The sequence below is a fragment of the Diplodia seriata genome (assembly GCF_021436955.1).
Source record: "Diplodia seriata strain FDS-637 chromosome Unknown scaffold_1, whole genome shotgun sequence".
Lineage (NCBI taxonomy): Eukaryota > Fungi > Ascomycota > Dothideomycetes > Botryosphaeriales > Botryosphaeriaceae > Diplodia > Diplodia seriata.
The window spans coordinates 475,693-496,643 of NW_027117308.1; the positions used below are offsets into that span (position 1 = coordinate 475,693).

The window sequence follows — 20,951 nt, forward strand, 5'->3', positions numbered from 1 at the left end:
CGTGAAAATGCATGTCGAAAACCAGAACGCAATATGCAACCATGCTGGATGTCGTGACGAAGAACCGGATTGAGCCGAACAAGACTGCGGGGGCCGAAAGTGTAAAAGACAAAAAAGAATGCGGGCGGTCAGGTGTCTACTGCTGATAGTTCGATCCGTTATCCGCGGCTGCTGAAGACATCAGTATGCGCGAACCAGCTTGGGCAGGCGAGTAAGACGCACGCTGTTGATACATGGTCTGGCCTTGCGTGTAGGGCGACTGTGGGTAGCTGCTACTGGCATTAGACGCACTGCTTGGGTACATCTGTGGGTTGGCGGCGTACTGGGCCATCTCTCCAATCGCACTAGGGCTCTGCGTGCCATACTGCGGTGGCGCCTGACCGCTGGCCGCAGGCGCGTAGCCTATGGGAGGGAGCTGAGGGCCACCCATCTGCACAGGCTGGGGCATGGCGCGAGGCTGGCCGTAGATGGGCGTCTCGGGGTTACTGTTGTTGGCGTCGTTGTTCTGTGCCTGGCGTTGCTGCTCGGCCTGACGTTGGCGTTCCTCTTCAGCTTTGCGCTGGGCCTCCTCCTCCTTCTTCTTGGCCTTCCATTCCTTACGGATTTCCTTAAACTCTGTTGCGACGGACGTTAGTTTGTGTCATATAGCCCACACTAGTGCGTGCATGGCGGGTTTGGTGTTGAAACTAGACAGGGCATGGGTAGACTTGTACTAGCTTCCGGCCACCAAGTCGAAGACTCCGACCGAGCGGGAACCGCCAAAATAGTTCGCAACACCAAGCGCGCGCCGGAAATAAACCTGGGGTCGATCGCGCGCTACGCAGGTCGGCACGACTAGTCGGGAAAACAACACCACGTACCTTCTGGCGTGCGCTTTTGCCCGTGCGATTGCATCGTGACGTGCGCGTTTAGGTGGTTAAGCGTTCCATATGCCTTTTCACACCCATTCCAACCACATTTATACATGCGCTCGATTTCCTCGTAACGCCTGCGCGGGCGCTTATGTTGCTGCGCGCCCGGAATCGGAACGAAAGAGTAAACAGTAGAGAGGGGGTGGCCGCCCTACGGAATTGACGCGTTAGTACCAGAATCTCCGCAAGTGCCGCCGCGGCGGGGCGCGATTCTTACAGTCGGCGGACGCTGTACCGGTGAGACCATTGAGGGCTGCGGAGGGCCTGTAGTGACGGGCGCGTGCCCGTACATGCCAGGGTAGTGAGAACCCCACTGGTCGGGACGTCCGTAGACGGGTGTCGCCGGATGCGCAGCGTAGTGAGGCATCTCGTGCTGTGGCGGGTAGGGAGAGTATTGACCGTGAGGCGGGTAGGAAGGAGAAGCGGCCGCCGCTATCGAAGGATCTATAGGTACTTCGGGGTCAGACTTGTTGCTTTGCGCGTTGTGGTTGTTGGCATTGCCATCGGGCAGAGGCATGGACGGACTTGTTGCTTGCGCCATATTTCCTGCTTGCTGCGGCTGACCAGCTGGTGGGTAGTGTCCTCGTTGAACGTATTCCGGGAAGGAGCCTGAGCGTGCGGAGGAGGGATTGATGCCGTACTCGGAGGTGGGAGTGGCAGAGGAGGAGAAGTTGGCGGAGCGAGGATCGGAGGCCGGAGGGTATTGCGCAGCAGATGCTTGATCTGCGGAAGAACCTTCAGACTGAGGTTCTGAAGTGGAGAATGGATAGGGCGAGTTCAAACCTGGCTGCGAGTAGTCGTTTTGTCTACCGTCCATAGACTGTGCGTGTCCGTTCAGGTGCAGGGCAAGCTTTTGACTAGGCGACAGAGGGCTCTCGGGTGCTGGGTGAGGAGAAGGATAGCTCGCGGACATGTCACGCTTAATTGGCAAGCGTTCGCGGGTGATTCGCCGCCGGTAGTATCGACCAGCAGGAGGTAGAAAGGCCGTGCGGACCGAGGCTGGGATCCAAACAGCTGACTAGAAGACCGTGGGCGGTGGAAGTCAACAAGCACGATAGCGTGCGACTTAGGTGCGGGTGATGCGCAGGCCGGTCTCTTTCAAGTCAGGCTAGCAGAGGAAGATTGGGCGCGCTCTCGGCAGATTCGCTCCGGAAAGCCCACCAGACCAAGATTTGCGCACGGGGGCTGGGTGGGCGGGCGCTTTGATCGGTAGCCTGGCTGGAGCGCTGTGCTGACCGTGGATGCTCGTTCTTGGTAGCGTGGTAGCGCGCGCCGTCGAAGGTGCAAGTGCGACTTGCAGTCGCACGGATGCCGGATGCTGGTGCGCTGGAGAATATCAAACAAGATGGAGGTAGCTGAGGCCGGCTAGCGGCAGGTAGGGGTTGGTGTTTGGGCACGGTGGGAGCGTGGCGTGTGCCCTGTGAAGATTGCGGCGCCAATTGCAGGTTTAGTCTTAGCTTAAGCTGTGAGGTAATGACGCCGAGTCGCTGCTGGAGATCCCCTCGGCGGCGCTGGTCCCAGCCGTGTCAACGGAAGGATTCGCTCTGAGCTTTGGGACGGACGGACGGCGGGCTAGGCTGTGCTTGGGAGCCGGGCGAGGGAAAAGTGGAAAGGCGCGAGGACCTCGGTACCCAGGCGGGTTAAGAGCGGTCGTAGCGCTACCACGTATGAAACCACGGTGAAGAGCCCTGGACGCGGGCGGCCCAGACTGCCCAGTGAGAGCGACCGGACCGACGCTGCCTTAGTCGGCCCTTTCACGGGTCAGCAAGGCAAATAGACTTTGGGCCGACCACACTTTGCGCAATCTAGTCCGCGGGGCTTTCCCAGCTCGCTGACTGATGAGCAAATGCCGCGGCTGCGAGTGCCTGACCGTGTGCAGATCCTGTGTGTGCATGCGCCGACGCTCCCGGGGGGTGGTGCTGGTCGGGGGGGCCGCGGCGGGCGTGCGTTCTGGCGCTCTGCCGCCGCCGCACGTTCGAGGTGCTCGCGGGCTGCGGTGCCTGCGTAGACGGGGCGCGGGCGCTGGGGGCGCGGTCAGCGCTCCGGCGTGCTGGACTGGACTGAGGTCAGTCGCGGGCGACGGTGCTGCTGCCGGCGGACGACGACGCGCGCAGCTCAACGGCGGGCAGTGTGGGCGCGCGTCACACGTGTTGCACGCACGCGGTGATCTGGTATGACGGCAGCGGAGGGGATGGCGCGCGGCGGTGCGAGATTCGCGATGGGCTAGCGACGGAGTCGGGATGGTGGCAAAAGTGGCCTGGCTGAGGTGGAGGTTGGTGTGCGTCGAATCAAGCACACCTGTGGGCTAGCGCGAGACGAGCACGCGGATATTGGGGTCGCGCGCCAAGCCCACGCCGGCCTAGCAAAAGGCTTGTCTGCGTCTGCGTCAGGGCGCGGGCGGCGTGACGGCGGCACGATGCGGGCGCGATGCGCAAGTGATGCGGATTGAGGCTGAGCAGCCAGCGAGCGCAAAGGGCGCCGAGATGCGCATGCGAGAGCTGGTTCAGGCCGCCTGTCCGGGGGAGCCCTGCCGCAATATTGGCCTCCGGCGGGCAGGCAGCGCGGCCAAAACACACTGACTGCGCTGCAAATATCGAATGCCCGCCGCAGTGGAGCGCGCATTCTGGGCGTGTTGCTGGGCGCTGCCTGCTCGACGCACTCCTCTCCGCAGCAAATTCCGATACATCACCGCTGCCGCTGGGCTCACCGACTCTCGCCGCCCGCCGCCGTGGAAGCAGCGGCATCCCCGCAGCCACCTGCGCTGTCTCAGCGTCGCCGAGCTCCGATTACAGCGCGTTTCTGCTGCCACTCACTGCCACTGCCACTGCTCTGCCACTGCTCCAACCCCCAACCCTCCGCGCCGCCGCGCGCACAGACGGATGACGACGGCGATCGCAGCTCGCGTATCAAACTGGCGACCCTATTGGCCTCCACGCCCCCTTTGCTGCATTTGTAATTTGCCCGCCACGCTACATCCGGCCTTCTGCGCTCTCCCCACCGCTATACGAGTCCCGCGAGAGGCAGCGATACGCGCGGCGTGGGAGGGGCAGGCGGCGTCTGGAGCAACTGGCAGCGCGCGGAGGGGCGTCCTGGGCGGCGCTGCTGCCACTGCAAAAGCGCGCATCGCGAGAGGACGCGCCCCAGCAGCTCTAGCGCCAGGCGGGGGTAGCTCCGCCCGCGGACTGGGCCAGCTGCTGCTTGCAGGCGGGCACCTTGCGCTGTTGGGCGTAGGCGAGTGGAATGCGCGCTGTGATTACGATCTGCCATCTCCGTATGGGGTTCTGCCACCGCACGCTGGCGGCCGGCACTGCTCGTTGCTCGCCTGGCCGCAGCAAGCGGCCGCCTCGTTCCCGTCACGCCGCTGAAAGAATGCCCGACACGAGCGGGTCAAGGAGTCATTTTGCAGCCTCAGGAGAAATGAGACGTTGCTGCAGCCGGCGAGCATCCCTTGGCCCGTTTGCATGGGCGGCTCAGGCTCAGACCCGGTTCGTCGGCGCCGGCCGCTTGCGAGTGTCTCGAGAGCTGCGTGCGCCAGCGCGGCCATGTGTGCGCGCCGCCCATCCGTTCGAGAAAGCATTTCGAACGAGTGTCGCCGCCGCTCTCCCGCTGCCGTCGCCGGTCAGCGTCCGCCGTTCTGCCCCGCGCCCTGCCGTAGCCTGCCCGCCGGCTTCGTCGACGACAGCAGTGGCGGCGAGCCTCAGCCGGACGTCGCGCCGCGCATGCACTTGCCTCTTCCGCGGAGTCTCGCGAGCCTCCGGGCTCCGATGCCAAACACCGCCCGCCAAGCCCAGGCATTCTCTGGCTCCAGTGACAAATTGTGGCCTCGTCACGGGCATTCCTCCTGAGGCCGCGGTGCTGTTGTTGCCGGCCCCGTCATCCGATCTCACGTCCGTCTGCACAGCGCAAATTTACCTCAACCATGGCTGCGATCCAGATGAGGAGAGGCCGAGACTCGCGCCCTGCACAGCCTCGTGCCCCTGACTCGAGCGGCCGTCGGATTCCCCAGTCGTGACGCACTTTCAGCCCGCCAGACTGCGTTGCCCGTTTGCTACGGCCGCGCGCCGATCGCCTAGCTGCCCATTGGCCGATCCTCACTCGCCAGCTGCAAACCCATTGGCCTCGCGAGCCCTTTTTGTTCCCAAAGCTTCGCCTGCAGATCTGCCTCGCGATCCATGGATGATTCAGCCCGTCGAATCTTTACGGCTGGCCCCAGCACGCCTTATCGCCCCTTCTGCGGCGTTTGTGGGCCGCGGATGGGCATGCAGTTCGCCGTAGGCAAAGAAACAGACACACGCCACGCCCCCCTGCCCGCTCCTGGGAGATCCTGTCGAAACAGAGCGTGTCTGAAGCTCCCTGGGAGGCGCACCAAAGCGGCAACAGAAACGAGAAACGAGGCTCTGCGCGTCAGGTCATGGAAGGTTCACGGTGGATCGCACCACGTCCGTGCTCGATTCTCTTGCAACGCATGTCGTGCCGTGCACGCCTTGATGCCATGCGAGCTCACACACAGACCGTCCGCGATGCCTCGGCTCGCCCCAGTATCAGCTGTGCGCGGTGGACGGCGGAGGCCCTGGCGCTTCCCCACACAATATTGGGAGCGTGTGCGCTGTGCGGTGATATTGAAATAAGGCCCATGACTAAGATCCTTAGCCAGTTTCCTGAAGTTGCATCGGGCTGCGGATCTTTTCAGCAGGTCGTCGTGCTGCACGAGGCCCTGGCCGCTCGTGGCGCTCGTCTCTGGGAGCTGCCCCAAGCGTCGCTGGCACTTGGCTGCACCCTGCGGCTGGGCTCAGCGCGCCGGCTCCTGCGCTTGATGATCCTCGACGCTTCTTTCTCGTCGAAATACTCCCGGGCAGAAATTCCCAGGATTTGCGACTCGCGGCCCCTGCGAGGGTTGGCGGCCAGGGTGTGCTGGACGACGGGGGCCGGGATGGTGAATCGTCAACGGCGAATCAAGCGGGCTGCGCGGCCGCCAGTCGCAGCTCGGCTGTCACCGCCTTCTGCCACATCCAAGGACACGCGCAAACGCACACGCACCGCGCACACGCAAACACCGCGCTGGGCGGCGTCCGAGCTCTCTGGGCACTGAGCTGCGGCGTCGGTCAGTCAGTCACGGGCTCGCCTCCTCCGCGGTAAACAAGGGTCTTGCCGGGCGCGAATCTGATCAGGCTGGCGATAGCGCTGGAGATCCCGGTGGCTCTGTACAAGGCCGCCCGCGACTGGCGAGCCGCGGAGCAACATCAGTGCCTCGCCAGCGACGGCAACCACGTCTGGGTGATGGGGATCTTCCACACGCGCCCCTTTCCTCTGCACTTCGGCAAAATTCCACGGGGCAGCGCGCGGAGTTGGTCCGAAGCTGGACGAGAATAGCGCCGACGTCTCGTGGCCGAGGGCGGGACGGGCGGCGATTGGCTTGGGCAAGCATCCGTGTGGCCGCCGCGAGCAGAGCGTGACGCGCAGAGGAACGGACATGCAGAGGAGGAACAGCCACCCGGAGCAGGAGGCAGCAGTGCAGCAGACCGGTCAGGACGTCCATGGCTCACCGCGCATCGTCCTCAGAGTCACGGCGGCGGCGGAGGGGAGGGGAGACAAATGTGATGTGTCGTCTGCAGCTGCGGGCTGAGAAAGGTACAGGATGCGGGTGCGGGACAGTGCGCCGCCTGCTGCCCTGATGCTGCTGGCTGGCGAGGGCCGCTTGGCGAGTACCACGGCGGCGGTATGATCTCCTGCGTTCCGACGCAGATGGGCAGAGAGGCGGGAGCTTGTGGCCGTGGTGGGCGGGAGCAAACGAGCGGACAGCGGCGGCAGGGCCACGGGCGTGCAGGTTTGCCAGCCAGTGGAGCGTGGAGCAAGGGACGGGCGATATGCGCGCGCTGACTCGGGCGGGACAGGGTCTTGCTGCGGCTGCGTCCCTACAAGGCATTCGACTTGGACCTCCGGCTTGCTCCAATCTGGCCATTCCGCCCAGATGCACTATTGCATTGCATTGGAGTCCGTAGTCCGTACTGCGGCCCCCACCAGAGCTCCAGCCCGGTACTGGGCTACCAGACCCAGCTGCTTGCTCGTATTGTTGTTGCTGCCTCGCCTGCCCACAGTAGCAGCTGCCAGCCAATCACCGCGCCCGGCCGCCGCCTATTTTGCACTGTACCTATCCTCTACTGTGTACGGAGTACGCACTCCCGCCCGCCCGCGTTTGCTGAACATCTCCGTGGCCTGCCCTGGGGTGCTTTGCAGGAGAAGAGCACTGCCCTGGCTGCCAATGGCACGTGCGTTCTGTCGTGTCGAGAAGGGACGGCCACCTCTACAACACTCTTCTTCTCACTCACGGTGACATGCCGACGCATGCACGCAAAACGGCCGCACCGTTGCAGCCCATAGCACGCATGCAGACGCGCGGGCTTGGGCGAGCCCGCAGCGTTCTGGACTTCCGCGCTCCCTCCGGCCTCGCCTTGTCAGACCTGCCTGATGTGGCCAGTGATGATGTTCCAAGTACCAGGACTTCCGGGTCCCGGTCGGAGCCGGCGCCGGGCAGGATGGATATACCGTCTGATGTGATCTTTCTCCTGGTAAGCAGAAGCTGTCATGATTACATGACAACAGAATGCTGAAGTGCAACAGCGGAACCACCGGCCTCTCGGTCGCCACCACAGAGACATGCAGTCGGCACCGGCACCAGCACCGCAGAGGAGGAAGCGTTGCCGTGCATGCTGCGCAGGGGACCTCCACGCAATGATCCCAATCGCCCATCAACGCACTAGGCCCGCGGTCCGATAGATCGAAGGGTGGCTTGCAGATGCGCCGTCTCCGCCGCTACGTAACCTTTGTTTCCGCCCACCACTTGTCCGACTCGCATTCGCAACCTCCCAATCACCCGCAAGCAAAGGCAGCAGAAAGGATTAGCTGTCCCAGGCGCAACCTCGCCGCACGCCTGACGACGATCGTTCCGGTCGTGTCGATCATCCAAGGGAAACCCACCCGCCTCGCTTGCTCCATATCTCCACATTCCCTCTCGGTCACTGCAGGCTCCGAGGAGATGCGGCCGCAAAAGCGCGCAGTAGCAGCATCGAATCTCGCAACCCTCTCGGGACAACGCAGTGATAAGCGAAATGCGGGAACCCAAGATGAAGAAAAACAAAAAGGGAAAGCAAAAGCAAAGGCAAGACGATCAGCTTGTCCCACGTGTACGGACGTACTCCCTAGCGGATCGTCGTCCGCCCGCCGAACGCCCCATTCCATTTCTCCGTTGTCCATGGTCGGCGACCTTGCGGGAAAATAACAGCACACGGACAGCATACGCAACACCGAGCGCCGCAGCTTCGCTCAGCTGAGGACAGTTCTTGGAACTTGACTCGCTGGCTGTCTCCTGCGTTGCATCTCGTGTTTAAAAGAAAGAGCGACTGGAGGAGCTGTGGTTCGCGCCCCAACGTTCTTCAAGAATGCAAGCCATGGGGGGGCAGCGCCGCCGCCGCCACCACCATTGCTGCTTCCTCCGTGACTTCCATCGCCTGCTTTGCCATCTCCGTCCACGCCCCACGGGTGATCCCGAGTTGGAACAGAGGCAGGATGTTCGTCGTTCGCCGTAGGCGCAGCATGCGGACGGCATGTCATGCGGCACTTGGGGCACTTGCGTCCGTGACGGTGTTACCGCCAGAGTGGGTGTGGGTTGTTGGTCTGTGAGCGTACATCGCACCGTGTGAGCTAATTCCGGGATTATCAGGTATGGATGCGGCGGCGGGCGGGCCAGGGAGCAGCCCCGCAACAGTATGAACGGTAAATCACAACAGAGAAGAGCTGAAGACACGCGGAAGAGGGGGAAGGGAAAAGAAGAGAATTGCACGCAGGCGAGACGGGCACATCCGTGTGTCGGCGCCGTCTCCCGTGTCCTGAATGGCAACTGCCGGAGTGGAGTCGATATTCTGGTATTCAGGTGAATGCTGAACTTTGCCGCTGCCGCTGCGTCTCCACAGCTGCTCGCTCGTACTATCGCCCTCCCCGTCCAACGAGAGAGCGCGGAGGGCGAGCATGGCAAATGGGTCTCCCAACTGAATGGATACAGGGCAAAATTAGCCCGAGCTTCCCATCCTTCCCCCCGGCTTGCGGCGGGACATGGGCGGTGGAGCAGAGGCAGGCGGTGACGCTTGAGCACACTGGCACCAGCGCACGCAACTGACAATGCGCGCGGGCAGGTACGTGCACTCTTTTTTTTCGCCGTGTCCTTTCGCGGCTTCATCCAGACGAGCAGTGGCCCTGTGGGTTCGTGCACCGCCAAACGACAATTGCCCCCGTTTTTTCCCATTCCCTTGCCCACAGACCAAGGCAGAGCGGGCATCATCGCTGCACGGTGGACCGGGCAATGGTACCCCGGAGGCGGCGCGTAGGGCAGCAAAGCATTGGATACCCACATATCACGCACGCAAACCCATGACCCAGCAGGCAATCAATCCTCGGAAAGGGCGCGTGCTCCATCATCCCACACAATCCTTCATCAACCCATCACGGAGGAAGCGGCGCCCATCAGCGATGGAATCGAAGGGGGTGAGAGAAGAAGGATTGGACGCATGGGGCCGACCGTCAGTCAATCTTTCGCCTGGCTCGTGTACGCCTTGACTTCCTGTCAACCAGCAGCAAGACACTCATTCCGCTGCTCACATCACCTCGCTCCGCTTGTGGCGGACGATGACGATATTCATCAGAGAGAGACGCACTGCAAAACGCTCTGTTCCCGGCAATACCGAGCGACAATCCCATCGTGGACCCTCTGTTTCTCCCCTTCTTGGCTCCATTCGCACCCCCACCCCACCGTACACATCATATCACACGCATCGGCCTTTGTCCCTTACTCATACGAACCGCGCGCCTCGGGAAAGCGCTCGTTACGAGAGCGTACCGGTCCGAACGCGAGCGCATATCGTAGTAGCCGAGAGGAAGAGTCATCGTCCTGTCAGAAGTATCTGATGCAATGCAATAGGCGATGCCCACATCATCGATTTACACCATGGTGTAAACATCTCAGGCGTCACATCAATTCGAGATCCACATCCGTTCCCAACCAACCATGTAGAAGAACCGCGACTGGCTCGTTCTCCTCTCCGCACGTCTCTTCCAGGCATGAGCACCAACGGAAAATGTAGACCCTACAAATCAATGAACGAAGCAGCAAATGATGGGACGAAAAGTGCCAAGCAAGCAAGCAAGCAATACATGCACTGGCCACTAACAATCCTTGCCGCCAAGTCTCTATAGAAAACGTATACACGGGCTATATGATCATACGCACGATAAGACCACCCGCCATTCTCCAACCAGTCCGGGAGAAGGACAGCCAACTCTCTCTCCCCTCTCTTCCCTTCCATCATTATTCACGTTCGTGTTCCATTGCTCATGCTCGTGTTCTTCACCTGCAACGCGGAACCAGCCGATCCGAGCTGGAAGGAAAAGAAAAAAAAACATAAAAAAGAAAAGGGTGGGGGCGAGGCGGTCGTCAGCACCATCTCTCCCCCGTAGCGAGCCCCTCGATTCGGCAAGGAAGGTAGATCTGCGATAAAACTTTTTCTGGGTACCCGCAGCCCCCACGATTCAAGTGAAACTCACAAGACGGGAGCAAGGGGGTGAAAAAATAACAGGGCAATGTGTCAATGCATCACTAACAAGGGGCCGGCTAGATTAAAATAGAACACAGAGAAAAAAAAAAGAAAGTAGAGAAACGGAGGACGAGAGCGGTCATCTGAAACGCAAATAGTTGCTATAAGAAACATCGTCGGTGGGGGGATATAGATTGCTTTGAACGCCGCCACCACTTCCCACTGGCGCCTCGCACCCACACGTAGCGGGAACGGAGATGAAAGCACGGTAGTTGATACAACTGCCGACGGCAGTGGCTTGGGACGATCAAGGGCTCCCACGGTCCGTATCTGCTACTCATGTTCATCACGGATTTCACCGTCGGCTACATCGAAACACGTGAAAGGCATGAGCTCATTTGCATTCGACCAAATGTCAAAGTAGCTTCTATCGGTAGCAGCAAGCAAGAGCGGCCTGTGCCAAAACCATATCGCCATTAGAAAGGAAACGCAAATTTTCAAAGAAAACCAGTTCATCGCAATCTGATCATCATCCATCCATCCCTTCTTAACCTGACTAGTCCAGGACTACCAAGCCATTGAAACAGTGTATCGGACAGAAGACCCGACGGTGGGGCGAGCCTTTGATGACGGCCGCCGATGAGAGGCAGGAAAGAGCCTATTCTATGCAGAAAACACCAAACCGAAAACGCCATAATTTTTTGTTCCGTGATCCGAGGCTTGTCAGCCCCGGTCTCAGAGCTCGCTGGTATCTATTACAAGTCAAAGCCTACTAGGCTGCGCAAAGGGTCAATGGTGCGTAAGCCAAGTAGCCGCGCGGTGCTCGCAGTACGTGGCCTGTCAAATGCCTTGATTTACCACCTGCTGCGGCCAAGGGGCATTGCGTTACCACCAGAGTAACCTGGGATGACCTGTTATCATCTAACCGCCTTCAAACCCAGACTTAACGTCGGGAAAACCTACCACCACCGCCACGGCCACCACCACCGCGTCCACGACCACCCCAGCCACGACCACCACCGCCGCCGCCACTGTAGCGAGCCATCTCGTGGAGACGGGGATCGATCTGCTGCTTGGACTCGGTGAGAATCTGGACGAGGTCACGGGCTTGCTTGGCATCTGTTGCGCTGTCAGTCGCTTGGCTTTCGTTGCGCGGGAGCGGGCCGGGACTTACTCTCCGTGGTGAACAGGGTGATGGCGGTACCCTTGGCACCAGCACGACCAGTACGGCCGATACGGTGCACGTAGTCCTCCGAGTTGTTCGGATAATCATAGTTGAGGACGTGAGTGATGTTGCGAACGTCTTTACATGCATCAGTTAGCTTGAACCTTGAGGTAAGTCATTCGAGCAAGCGATCTTTAGTGTCGATCGCGTGAAGCTGCTGTATGTTGCATGCACTACTCTCTGTGCGCAAGGAATATCATGGCATCCTTGGTGCGCCGGCAAGGCTGTGGTGATTCTCATCTCATGGTTAGGAAACCTTGGAAGGGCGGCTCGAGCAAGTCAAAAAGCCTATCCGACTCTGCACCCGACTGGTACGAAGAGAAACGGAAATGAGTGAAGCAAGCTTCGCCTCAGTAAACCAAGGTTCCCAGGGGGAGAACCGAGAAAAAGAAAGAGCCCTGGACGTCATGAATGCAAGCGAAGGCGCACGAGAGAATAGAGAGCAGAGCATCACACAGATCACGCAACAGAGCATAAGACAAGGGGGAAAGGGGAGTGCAGGAGCAATCGCAACCATACCGATACCACGCGAAGCCACGTCGGTGGCAACCATGATGGGGCTCTTGCCCGTCTTGAACTCGTTCAGCACCCAGTCACGTTCGTTCTGCTGCTTGTCACCGTGAATAGCTGCGCATTCGTTAGTCCGTGTTCCCATCAACATCGGCGCGACGGAGAACTTACAGAGCGCGGGCCAACCGTCCTGGCGGAGGAACCTGGTGATGTCGTCGGCGACACGCTTAGTACCTGTGAAGATGAGGACCTTGTTGTTCTTGTCGTCCATGATGCGCTCGAGATGCTTGGCCATCTTGTCACGCTTCTCAAAGTCCGAAACAACCTCGACAATCTGAGTGATGCGGTGGTTGGCCGAGAGGTCCATGGATCCAATGTTGACCTGGATGAAGTCGGTCTGGTAGTCAGAAGCAAGCTGGCGAACCTCCTTGGGCCACGTAGCAGACCACATGCAGGTCTGACGGTCAGGGCGAATCTGGCCGATGATCTTCCTGATCTGGGGCTCGAAACCCATGTCAAGCATACGGTCAGCCTCGTCGAGGACGAGGTAGGTAACACGCCTAAGGTTGGTCTTGCCGGACTCGAGCATGTCGATCAGACGACCGGGAGTGGCAATGCAAACCTCGACGCCGCGAGCAAGATCACGGATCTGACCGCCCTTGGGCACACCACCGTAGACGCAGGTGTTCCTGATACGGGAGGACTTGCCGAACTTGCTGATCTCGGTCTGGATCTGGACAGCAAGCTCACGGGTGGGAGCGAGAATGAGGACGATGGGGCCATCGCCGGGAGCGAGGAGAGGCTGAGCGTTGATGTGGACGATGGCCGGAAGACAGTAGGTGAGAGTCTTTCCGGAACCGGTCTCGGCGATACCGACAACGTCACGTCCAGAAAGAGCCATGGGCCAGCCCTGGGACTGGATAGCGGTGGGCTTGTCGAAACCCTGCGCCTTGACCTCGTTCATGACGTATCCAGGGAAGCCAGCCTCGTCGAAGGTGGTGACGGGCTTGGGAACGTCGCTGCCGTGGATGGTCATCTGCTGCTCCTTGCGGAAATCGTCGACCTCCTTCTGAGAACGGGCAGCGACTTCGGGGTGTTCCTTGTAGAAAGACTTCTCGAACTTGGGAAGGGAGTTGATGTCCCAGTTCTGCTGCTTCAGGCCGGCGCCCAGGTTCGACATCCTGTCACCACCACCGCCGCCGCCGTAGCCGCCGCCGCCACCACCGTAGCCGCCACCGCCGTAGCCACCGCCACCGCCGCTGTATCCGTTGCTACCACCGCCGTAGCCACCGCCGCCGCCGTTGGAGTAGCCGTTGCTACCACCGCCGTATCTGTGAAGTGGATGTCAGTACGAGTCAAAGACATGGGCGATGCTGGGCGACGTCTGGCGGGCTCACGCGTTACGAAAAACCAGCGCATCGCAAGAGGCGCCGGGACTTCGCTGCGTGAGTTTTCCGGACGAGGGAAGGAGAGGGAGGGGAATGGTTGTGCAGAAGGGTGGACGTAGGCGACCACTGCCAATTTCTAGACCTTAGGGTGGGCCATACCCGCTGGAATAGTGACTGGAGTTGTAGCTGTTCGCGTAGCGCGAGGAATCATACCCGTTACTGTAGCCACCGCCGCCGCCGCCGCCGCCGCGGGAGCCGCCGTATCCACCACCGCCGTAACCGCCGCCGTAGGACATGGTGTCGCTGGATCAGTAGAGACCGGCTGAGCTGATAAAGGGAGCGTGGGCTGCGCGCGTGGGCTCCGAGTCGCTCGAGAGTGAGAGGGCGTCGGAGAAGGGTGCAGCTGATGGCAGCACCTAGATGGAAGGAGAGAGAGAGGTTGCGGGAGAGGGAGGAGTGGAGGCAGATGAGAAAGGGCGGGTGGTGTTTTTTGTTGGCAAGCGGCAGGAGCCCTGGCTGGGAGGCGAAGGCAGCGCAGAAAACTTCGGGCCGGAAAAATTGCCTAGGCAGCGGCGCTAGCGCTGTGATTGGCTGCGCACAGCCCTACGCGGTCAAACGCCGCGGCGGCCAGCGCGCCCATGTCGCGAAGTAGTCCAGAGCCTGGCAAGACCGCCTGATTTCGCCGCGGTCCGCGGTACCAACTGCGCCGCTATGTATGCTACATGGCCGTCATCCGCGCCAGCTTCCGCGCCAGCTTCCGCGCCAGCTTCCGCGCCAGCTGCCGCGCCGCCTCTCCCGACCCTGTGGTGTCGATCTGCCGTCCTCGCCGCCGACATCCCTTCGTCCCTTCGCTGCACAGCCCACCCTACAAAGAACCCATGTCCCAGAAGCCCGTCTCCATCTGCGCCAAGCTACTCAGCATTCTGATTCTGCAATGCACACAAAGAGGGGCCGGCTTACCTTCGTCGCGTGGATGAATATCTGCACCAGCTGCTCTATCCTGCTCGGCGACTGCAGCACCGCGTTCTGCTCGATGATGTCCAGCCCGGCCTTGACCGCGTCTGTGTAGTCCTGTGCGACATACTGCTCCACCCAGTCCCAGTACGTGTTGCCCTCGCGCTTGGTCGTCGGGTCGTCGTACAGTCTCCTCGCGATGTGGCCATAGCCGATCAAGCACGGCATAAGCGCTATCTGCAAGGCGAACCAGTCCTCCGACTGCCCGATGTCGAGCACGTACCTGGTATACGCAGTGCATGCTGGACTCCCATGTCAGTGCTGTGCTGTGCAAACAACCTATGAAGGCTTGGGGATCCCATACCTGGGTGCTCTTTGTGGCTCTCGATTTGCTCCTTCGTCAGACCGAAGCTTTCGCAGTACTTGATGTGCAGACCCATCTCCTCTTGAATGTGCTGGACTATCCTGGCCGACTTGTTGATATCGGCCAGAGTCTTCGCCTTGTACGCAGCAAGCGCATTTGCTCTCGAGAATTGTATCTGCCGAGAGGTCAGCACAGCCTTCTCCGCGACCGGACAGTGCCGCTAACCAGGAAAAGGTAATCTTGAATCAGATAGTTCTTGAACTTTCCAAGAGGCAGAGTCCCGTCAGAAAGCCCATGTACGAACGAATGATGCGTGTGCTCCCGCCATGGATCCTTGACGTCCTCTCTGTCGAGGACGTATTCGAGAAAGCGGCCACTGGAGGATACTTAGCAACGGAGATATTGGCCATGGCTGAGATAAACCTACGGCGCGAATGGCAGCGAGTATGTCGAATGGAAATGGTTGATAGGCCCGCTACCCTTGCCAAGGTCTTGACTGGTGCGAATTCCAGCTTCAATGTAGTAGTTGGCTGTTTTCACAGCCTGCTCGATAGTCATACCAGAGGCCAACCTCGATGCAATCGCCGCTGCTACCATGTCAAAAGCGCAATTCACGACACAATACGGAAGCATGCTTACACGCCAGCGAGCATCCCGTGCCATGGGTGTTCTTCGACTTCAAGTATGCCGTCTCAAAGATGACATCCTCTGCTCCGCCCACGAGCACATTCAAGACAATCTGCCAGTCCGCCTCACCCGTCGGCACGACTCTGTCTTTCGTCAAGGGCACATGGCCGCCCTTGAGCAGGACGTACTTCGGACCCAGCTCGCGCACGGCTTTCGCCATAGCCACGATGTCATCGACACTTTGCGGCTCACCGACAGACTTTCCGATGCTTTTAAGAATGAGCTGAGCCTCCGGAAGGTTCGGCGTCAGCAGCGTGGTGACGGGCAGCAGTTGCGCGATTAATATCTCGACGGCATTTTCGGGCAGCAGCTGGGCGCCGCTCGTCGAGACCATGACCTGCGATGATAGGCCTGTCAATAACCGAGGCGTACGCTTTTTCCATCTCGGAGAGGATCCACGGGGTCTGCAAACGTACAGGGTCGACGATGCATACAGGGACGTTGTGCCTCTTCAGTGCCTCGGCGACAACCTCAATCGTCGACGCCGACGCCAGCATTCCTGAAAACAAGAGACACAAACGTCAAATCACAGTTGATACGGGACGTAAATGAATGGGATTGACAGAATTACCAGTCTTGACGACATCGACGCCGATGTCCTCAATGCACGCGTCGATCTGCTTGCGGACGAACGAGGAAGGCGTTTGATGGATGTCGTAGACGCCCTGTGTGTTCTGCGCCGTGAGAGCGGTCGTCGCCGTCATGGCATAGCAGCCGTGGGCGGCAATCACTTTCTGGTCGGCCTCGAGGCCACTATACAGCAAGAGTCAGCGAGCGGCTGCGGTGGCGCCACGCAGGCCGTCTCGCGGCGGCGCAAAGGACAGCTGCATGGCGGGTAATTGAGCTGCACGTACGCTCCGCCAGAGCTGTCCGAGCCGGCTATCACCAAGATCCGCTTGCTCGTCATGCCTCGGAACCTTGTGGTGTTTGGGGCTTGCGTGATTGTCGGGGAAAAGTTTGATCTCCTAGCAACTGAAGGAAGGCGCGACCCCGCCGCTGTCGCACCGAGTAGAAGCGAGACAGGGACGTCATCACGCTCCTCCAGCACACCCACCACCCATCCCTGCCCAACACCCCAAGAGTAAAATACCCAGGCCGCCGCCTAATTCTGCCAACATTTTTGTCTCTTTTTAACGATCCCCCGTGGCCGTGCATCTTTTTCTAGAGCAGAACCCCTTCATCCCAGACCTTTAGCCTGTGTTATTATCAATGCTTGTCCCCAAACGCCCCTCTTACAAAATTTCCTGTTTGGTTGAGGTTCCGCGAGGAATACAGGTGCGGAGCTCAATCCGAATCGGACTCGTCAATCTGCTCCTCCTGCGGATCTGTGGTCCGTTAGCGGCGTCCAAAAATGCAGCCCGCAATCCACTCGGCACGGTTACCTCTATATAGCACCCACTCCAGTTTGCCATCCACCTTGGATGTTAACTTCTGGTTGATGACCTGCAGTTCCTCATCCGAGAGCTTGCTTTCTGGCGCCGCAGCTTCCACTCTGAACTCGATCCCTTGATTGCCGGGTCCGAGCCGTTCTGCGAAATCCAGTAGCCCCTCGAAGGTAAACGTACTGATGGAAGCAACTTCGAGACGGCGTAGGTCTTTGAGGTTGGCAAGCTCAGGGAGAATGGCATCGCCAACCTGAAGACCGGTAAAGTAGACATCGTCCAGATGAGGCAAGCTCCTTGCAAGCGCAATGATATGTTCGTCATTGAAAAAGTCCGACACACCAATGAGCTTGATATGCCTCAGCTGTTCCAGTCTTGTAAGCGTCTCGACGACGACATCTATGTCGTCTCTCAACATTGCATCCGAGTCTGCCGTGAGCTGAAGCCATTGGAGGGTTGTTTGGTGAGTCAAAGCTCGGTGAAACTCTCCAGCATTGTGTGCCTCATAGCAGTCGACACTGAGGTGAGAGAGTTTGATGTCGTGCTGAAGAAGAACAGGGGTGACAAGCTTCAGGGCGGAGAAAATGCCGCTGAATTGCAGATTGCTCAGGCTCTTGCACTCGCAAAGCCATTGCTGGACCTCAACGAAGACGTCGTGTTGCGTTGCTTCAAGATCAAGCGGGTTCTCTCTGGAATTGGAGTACTCGAGCTCTAGACTCTCGAGCGCCGTGCAAGTCTTGAGCAGACCGAGATGCGGTATGGTACTCGGTCGCAAGGCCATCTTCAGATTCTTGAGCGACTCGCCATGAGAGCTTAGTGAGAGCAATGCTCCTTCACCGAGGTCGGCGTGGCTAATGGTTTCGAAGTATCTCAGCTGTTGAGGCTGTAGTCCCGAGAGGAAGGAAGCGAGCTGTTGGTCTGCGGCTTCGCCAATCCTTTCCGAATCGTCAACGGCTTCTGATGTCCAAGTAAATCTGAGTGTCTTACCAGATGTAGAAGCTGAGAGCGTCAAACTTTGGACAGTGCTCGATGATGGCGTCTTGTGCTTTGGGGTCGCTGAGCGCATCGCCCGCCCATAGCTGAAGCGAGGTCAATCGCGGGAGCTTCGGCGGCCACTTGATGAGTGCGCTAGCCTTTACTGTAGAGTAGCATCAGCGAGCTAGTGAACAGATAGCATGGGACCAATTACCATTTCCCGTGATGACCTCAACGAACGGCGTATGGGGCGTCATGGCTGTTTTCTCGTCAACGGATTGATGCCAACGGAAGGCGGGAGCTGAGTGTACCGTCTCCGATAGCCTCGACCGTTGAGCTGACATCTAGGACTCCCTTCTTTCCCACCTTGTTCATGATCTTGAAGGCAGACATTTCTCCGGAGAAGAAGTCTCTATTGGCGGATTAGCACACGCCCCGGTCAAAGGCCGAAGTGCAAGAAGACTGCACGAAGGATGACTGTGAAGAGAACACGTACTTCATGATATCCTTGCGGGTAAACTTAGGGTCCTGAAAGAGCTCCAAAAGCACGATCAGGTCGCGGAAATCGAGCGTCTTTATGTAGCGGCAATAGGGAAAGGCGGTGACCTCGAGGCTGGCGGCGATGATGGAGCGCCACATAACGGACCATTTCTGCACCTTGGGCGGGGGTTGGCCGTCCCCCCCTCCGCCGATAACAGGAGAAGCATCGTGATGGCTGACAGGCGATCAGCCAATGGGGCCAGAAGCGCGGTGCTGGGAGCAATACCGATAGAGATTGGTCAAGGCTGGCACGGCAAAGCGTTTGGCCGTGAGGGCGCACTGAAACAGAGTATCAAAGTCCTTGGCGTCGGCGAGCTTGTCGCACAGGATGTACAGCACGTCCTCGGGCACCTCGAGCGGCATGGTTGCGCGAGCTCGGGAGTTGTGCGAGGTGTGTGTGTTGCCCGGATGGGATGGGGCCGCCGGGATTGTTGTGTTTGTCGTCCACGCGCGCCGCCGCCAACACGCGCCTGCGACACGGCTGCCTGCTCCCTCCTCACCCAACGTCCCCCGCCAAGCCCGCCATGGTCGTGCTGGACTTCACCCTGCGCCCCGAGGCCCTGGCTGCCCTGCACGATGCCCTGGTCTGCCTCGCCAAGTTCAGCGACGCCGTGTCCATCGAAGCCCGCCGCGAAAAGGTCCGTTTCGGCCTTGTTTCTCAGGCTGCAACCCGCCGCTGACTTCCCTTCCCAGCTCTCCCTCACAGCCCTCAACTCTTCCAAGTCCGCCTATGCCTCTTTCGCTTTCGACTCGTCCAGCTTCTTCTCCTCCTACAAGTTTGCGCCTGCTGCAGCAAACGTGGATGGGCGCTTCACCTGCCGTATCTACAACAAGGCACGCCTCCCCCTGTGGCCATGCAGCCCTCGGTTTTAACTAATTTCTAGGCGCTCCTCTCCGTCTTCAAAGGCCGCATCCTAGATCCCCGGGGAAGGGATACGACCGTTGATCGGTGCGAAGTCAGCTTACAAGACAGGCCTGATCAAGCAGAATGCCGCCTGATCATCAAAATGCTCTCGGGCCAAGGCACGCATGCCGATGCCACTCTCATAAAGATTGCTGACTGACCCGCTTATAGGGGTCACCAAGACGTACAAGTTGACTTACGAGTCGGTCGAGGTCATGCACGCTTTGTTCGACAAGCAGTCCGCCCAGAACCGCTGGCAAATACACTCGTCAGCACTCAAAGAGGCAATCGACTACTTCGGTCCCAAGACTGAGCAGCTAGACATCTACGCCGAGAATGGGCGTGTCACGTATACAAGCTTCACCGAGAAAATCAGCAACGGCAAAGGCAAGCCGCAAGCACGCCGCCAATTTCCATGCCGCTCCACTGACCATCTCGCAGAAGTCCTCAAGCAGCCCCTTCAGACTGCTGTCTCGCTCAGCACGGCAGACTTCGACCACTTCGCCGCTGCCGAGCAGATGCACATCGTCATCAGCGTCAAAGATTTCAAAGCCATCGTCACGCATGCCCATCACCTGCGCGCCTCCGTTTATGCTTACTACTCGCAGCCTTCACGTCCGCTGCAGTTCAGTTATGGCATGGCTGACATCGGCGTTCTCTGTGAGTTTACCCTCATGACAATCGGAGACCCGCAAGATCATGTAAACAACAGCAGCAACATTCCCCGTGTGGTATCAACCCGCTCCACTACTGCCCGGTCAACGCCTTCTGCCGCCGATAGGCAACGTAGTGCAGCAATGCCTCCCCCGGCTGCGCCCATCTCCCGTCCATCGAATAGGCAACGTAGAGCGCCGATCGGCTCGGCCACACGGCCTTCGCAGCAGAAGAACCATTCTAACGAAGATGAGGAGTCACTCTTTGTGCCCCGAAACTATGGTGATGATGACACGCGCTGGGACCCGGCAGGCTACGGCGATGATGATGATGAGGAAACACTTGGCTGGGATGCAAGCGCAGACCTCAATGCATGGAACCCAATTGTCCGGGACAGCGCATCGACGGCGGCGGGTGCGATGGCGAGGAGTGACATGGGGGATGCTGGACCGGATGAGCTGGCCCCTACGCAGAGACTGTCGCAGGTAGGTGAAGACTCGATCTCGCCCTACCAGACGTATACTGACATGAGGTTAGATTCATGGGTTGTGGTGATGGGGATAGTCCAAGTTCAAACCATTACCAACATGCATGTCCACATCCATAAGATGCGGAAAAATATAAAACTAAGTCCGAGACATACATAAGTCTTCTTCTTAAGAGTCAACGGATTATATGGGGCAAAGAACGTCCCTGTAGGAGAAGCAAAGAAACGAAGAAAAATAACAAGTTTTGCAGAAGTGAAACTGTATATAATGCGCACAAGTAATTACCCTATGTAATGATTTCTGGATTTTGGCAAACTATAAAGTCCGCCAGGCCGAAGCCATAATAATAGATCGAAAGGAGCGATGATTGCTTCACGACGCACACTAC

The 20,951-nt window shown here is 59.1% G+C and overlaps 4 protein-coding genes across 4 annotated transcripts; 1 reads left to right on the plus strand and 3 right to left on the minus strand.

Annotated features, from left to right (window-relative positions):
* Positions 1-136: 136 nt before the first annotated feature.
* Positions 137-947, minus strand: SLS55_000142 (uncharacterized protein; the record flags this gene model as incomplete). Its single annotated transcript, XM_066771657.1, has 2 exons — positions 137-615; positions 944-947. 2 exons carry the CDS (start codon positions 945-947, stop codon positions 137-139), a joined length of 483 nt encoding a protein of 160 aa, XP_066636936.1.
* A 10,488-nt stretch (positions 948-11,435) lies between these two features.
* DBP2 (ATP-dependent RNA helicase dbp2) lies at positions 11,436-16,527 on the minus strand (the record flags this gene model as incomplete). Its single annotated transcript, XM_066771658.1, has 13 exons — positions 11,436-11,611; positions 11,667-11,795; positions 12,237-12,344; positions 12,399-13,558; positions 14,485-14,516; positions 14,576-14,871; positions 14,934-15,108; positions 15,159-15,309; positions 15,361-15,523; positions 15,573-15,957; positions 16,037-16,119; positions 16,192-16,373; positions 16,475-16,527. The coding sequence occupies 13 exons, from the start codon at positions 16,525-16,527 to the stop codon at positions 11,436-11,438; spliced, it is 3,093 nt and encodes a 1,030-aa protein (XP_066636937.1).
* Positions 16,528-16,904: 377 nt separating this feature from the next.
* SLS55_000144 (uncharacterized protein) lies at positions 16,905-18,880 on the minus strand (the record flags this gene model as incomplete). The annotated part of the gene is made up of 7 exons (XM_066771659.1): positions 16,905-16,945; positions 17,003-17,937; positions 17,990-18,140; positions 18,192-18,236; positions 18,289-18,389; positions 18,474-18,692; positions 18,744-18,880. The coding sequence occupies 7 exons, from the start codon at positions 18,878-18,880 to the stop codon at positions 16,905-16,907; spliced, it is 1,629 nt and encodes a 542-aa protein (XP_066636938.1).
* Positions 18,881-19,041: 161 nt separating this feature from the next.
* On the plus strand, positions 19,042-20,819 carry SLS55_000145 (uncharacterized protein; the record flags this gene model as incomplete). The annotated part of the gene is made up of 4 exons (XM_066771660.1): positions 19,042-19,155; positions 19,211-19,337; positions 19,593-20,560; positions 20,814-20,819. 4 exons carry the CDS (start codon positions 19,042-19,044, stop codon positions 20,817-20,819), a joined length of 1,215 nt encoding a protein of 404 aa, XP_066636939.1.
* Between the last annotated feature and the right edge of the window lie 132 nt (positions 20,820-20,951).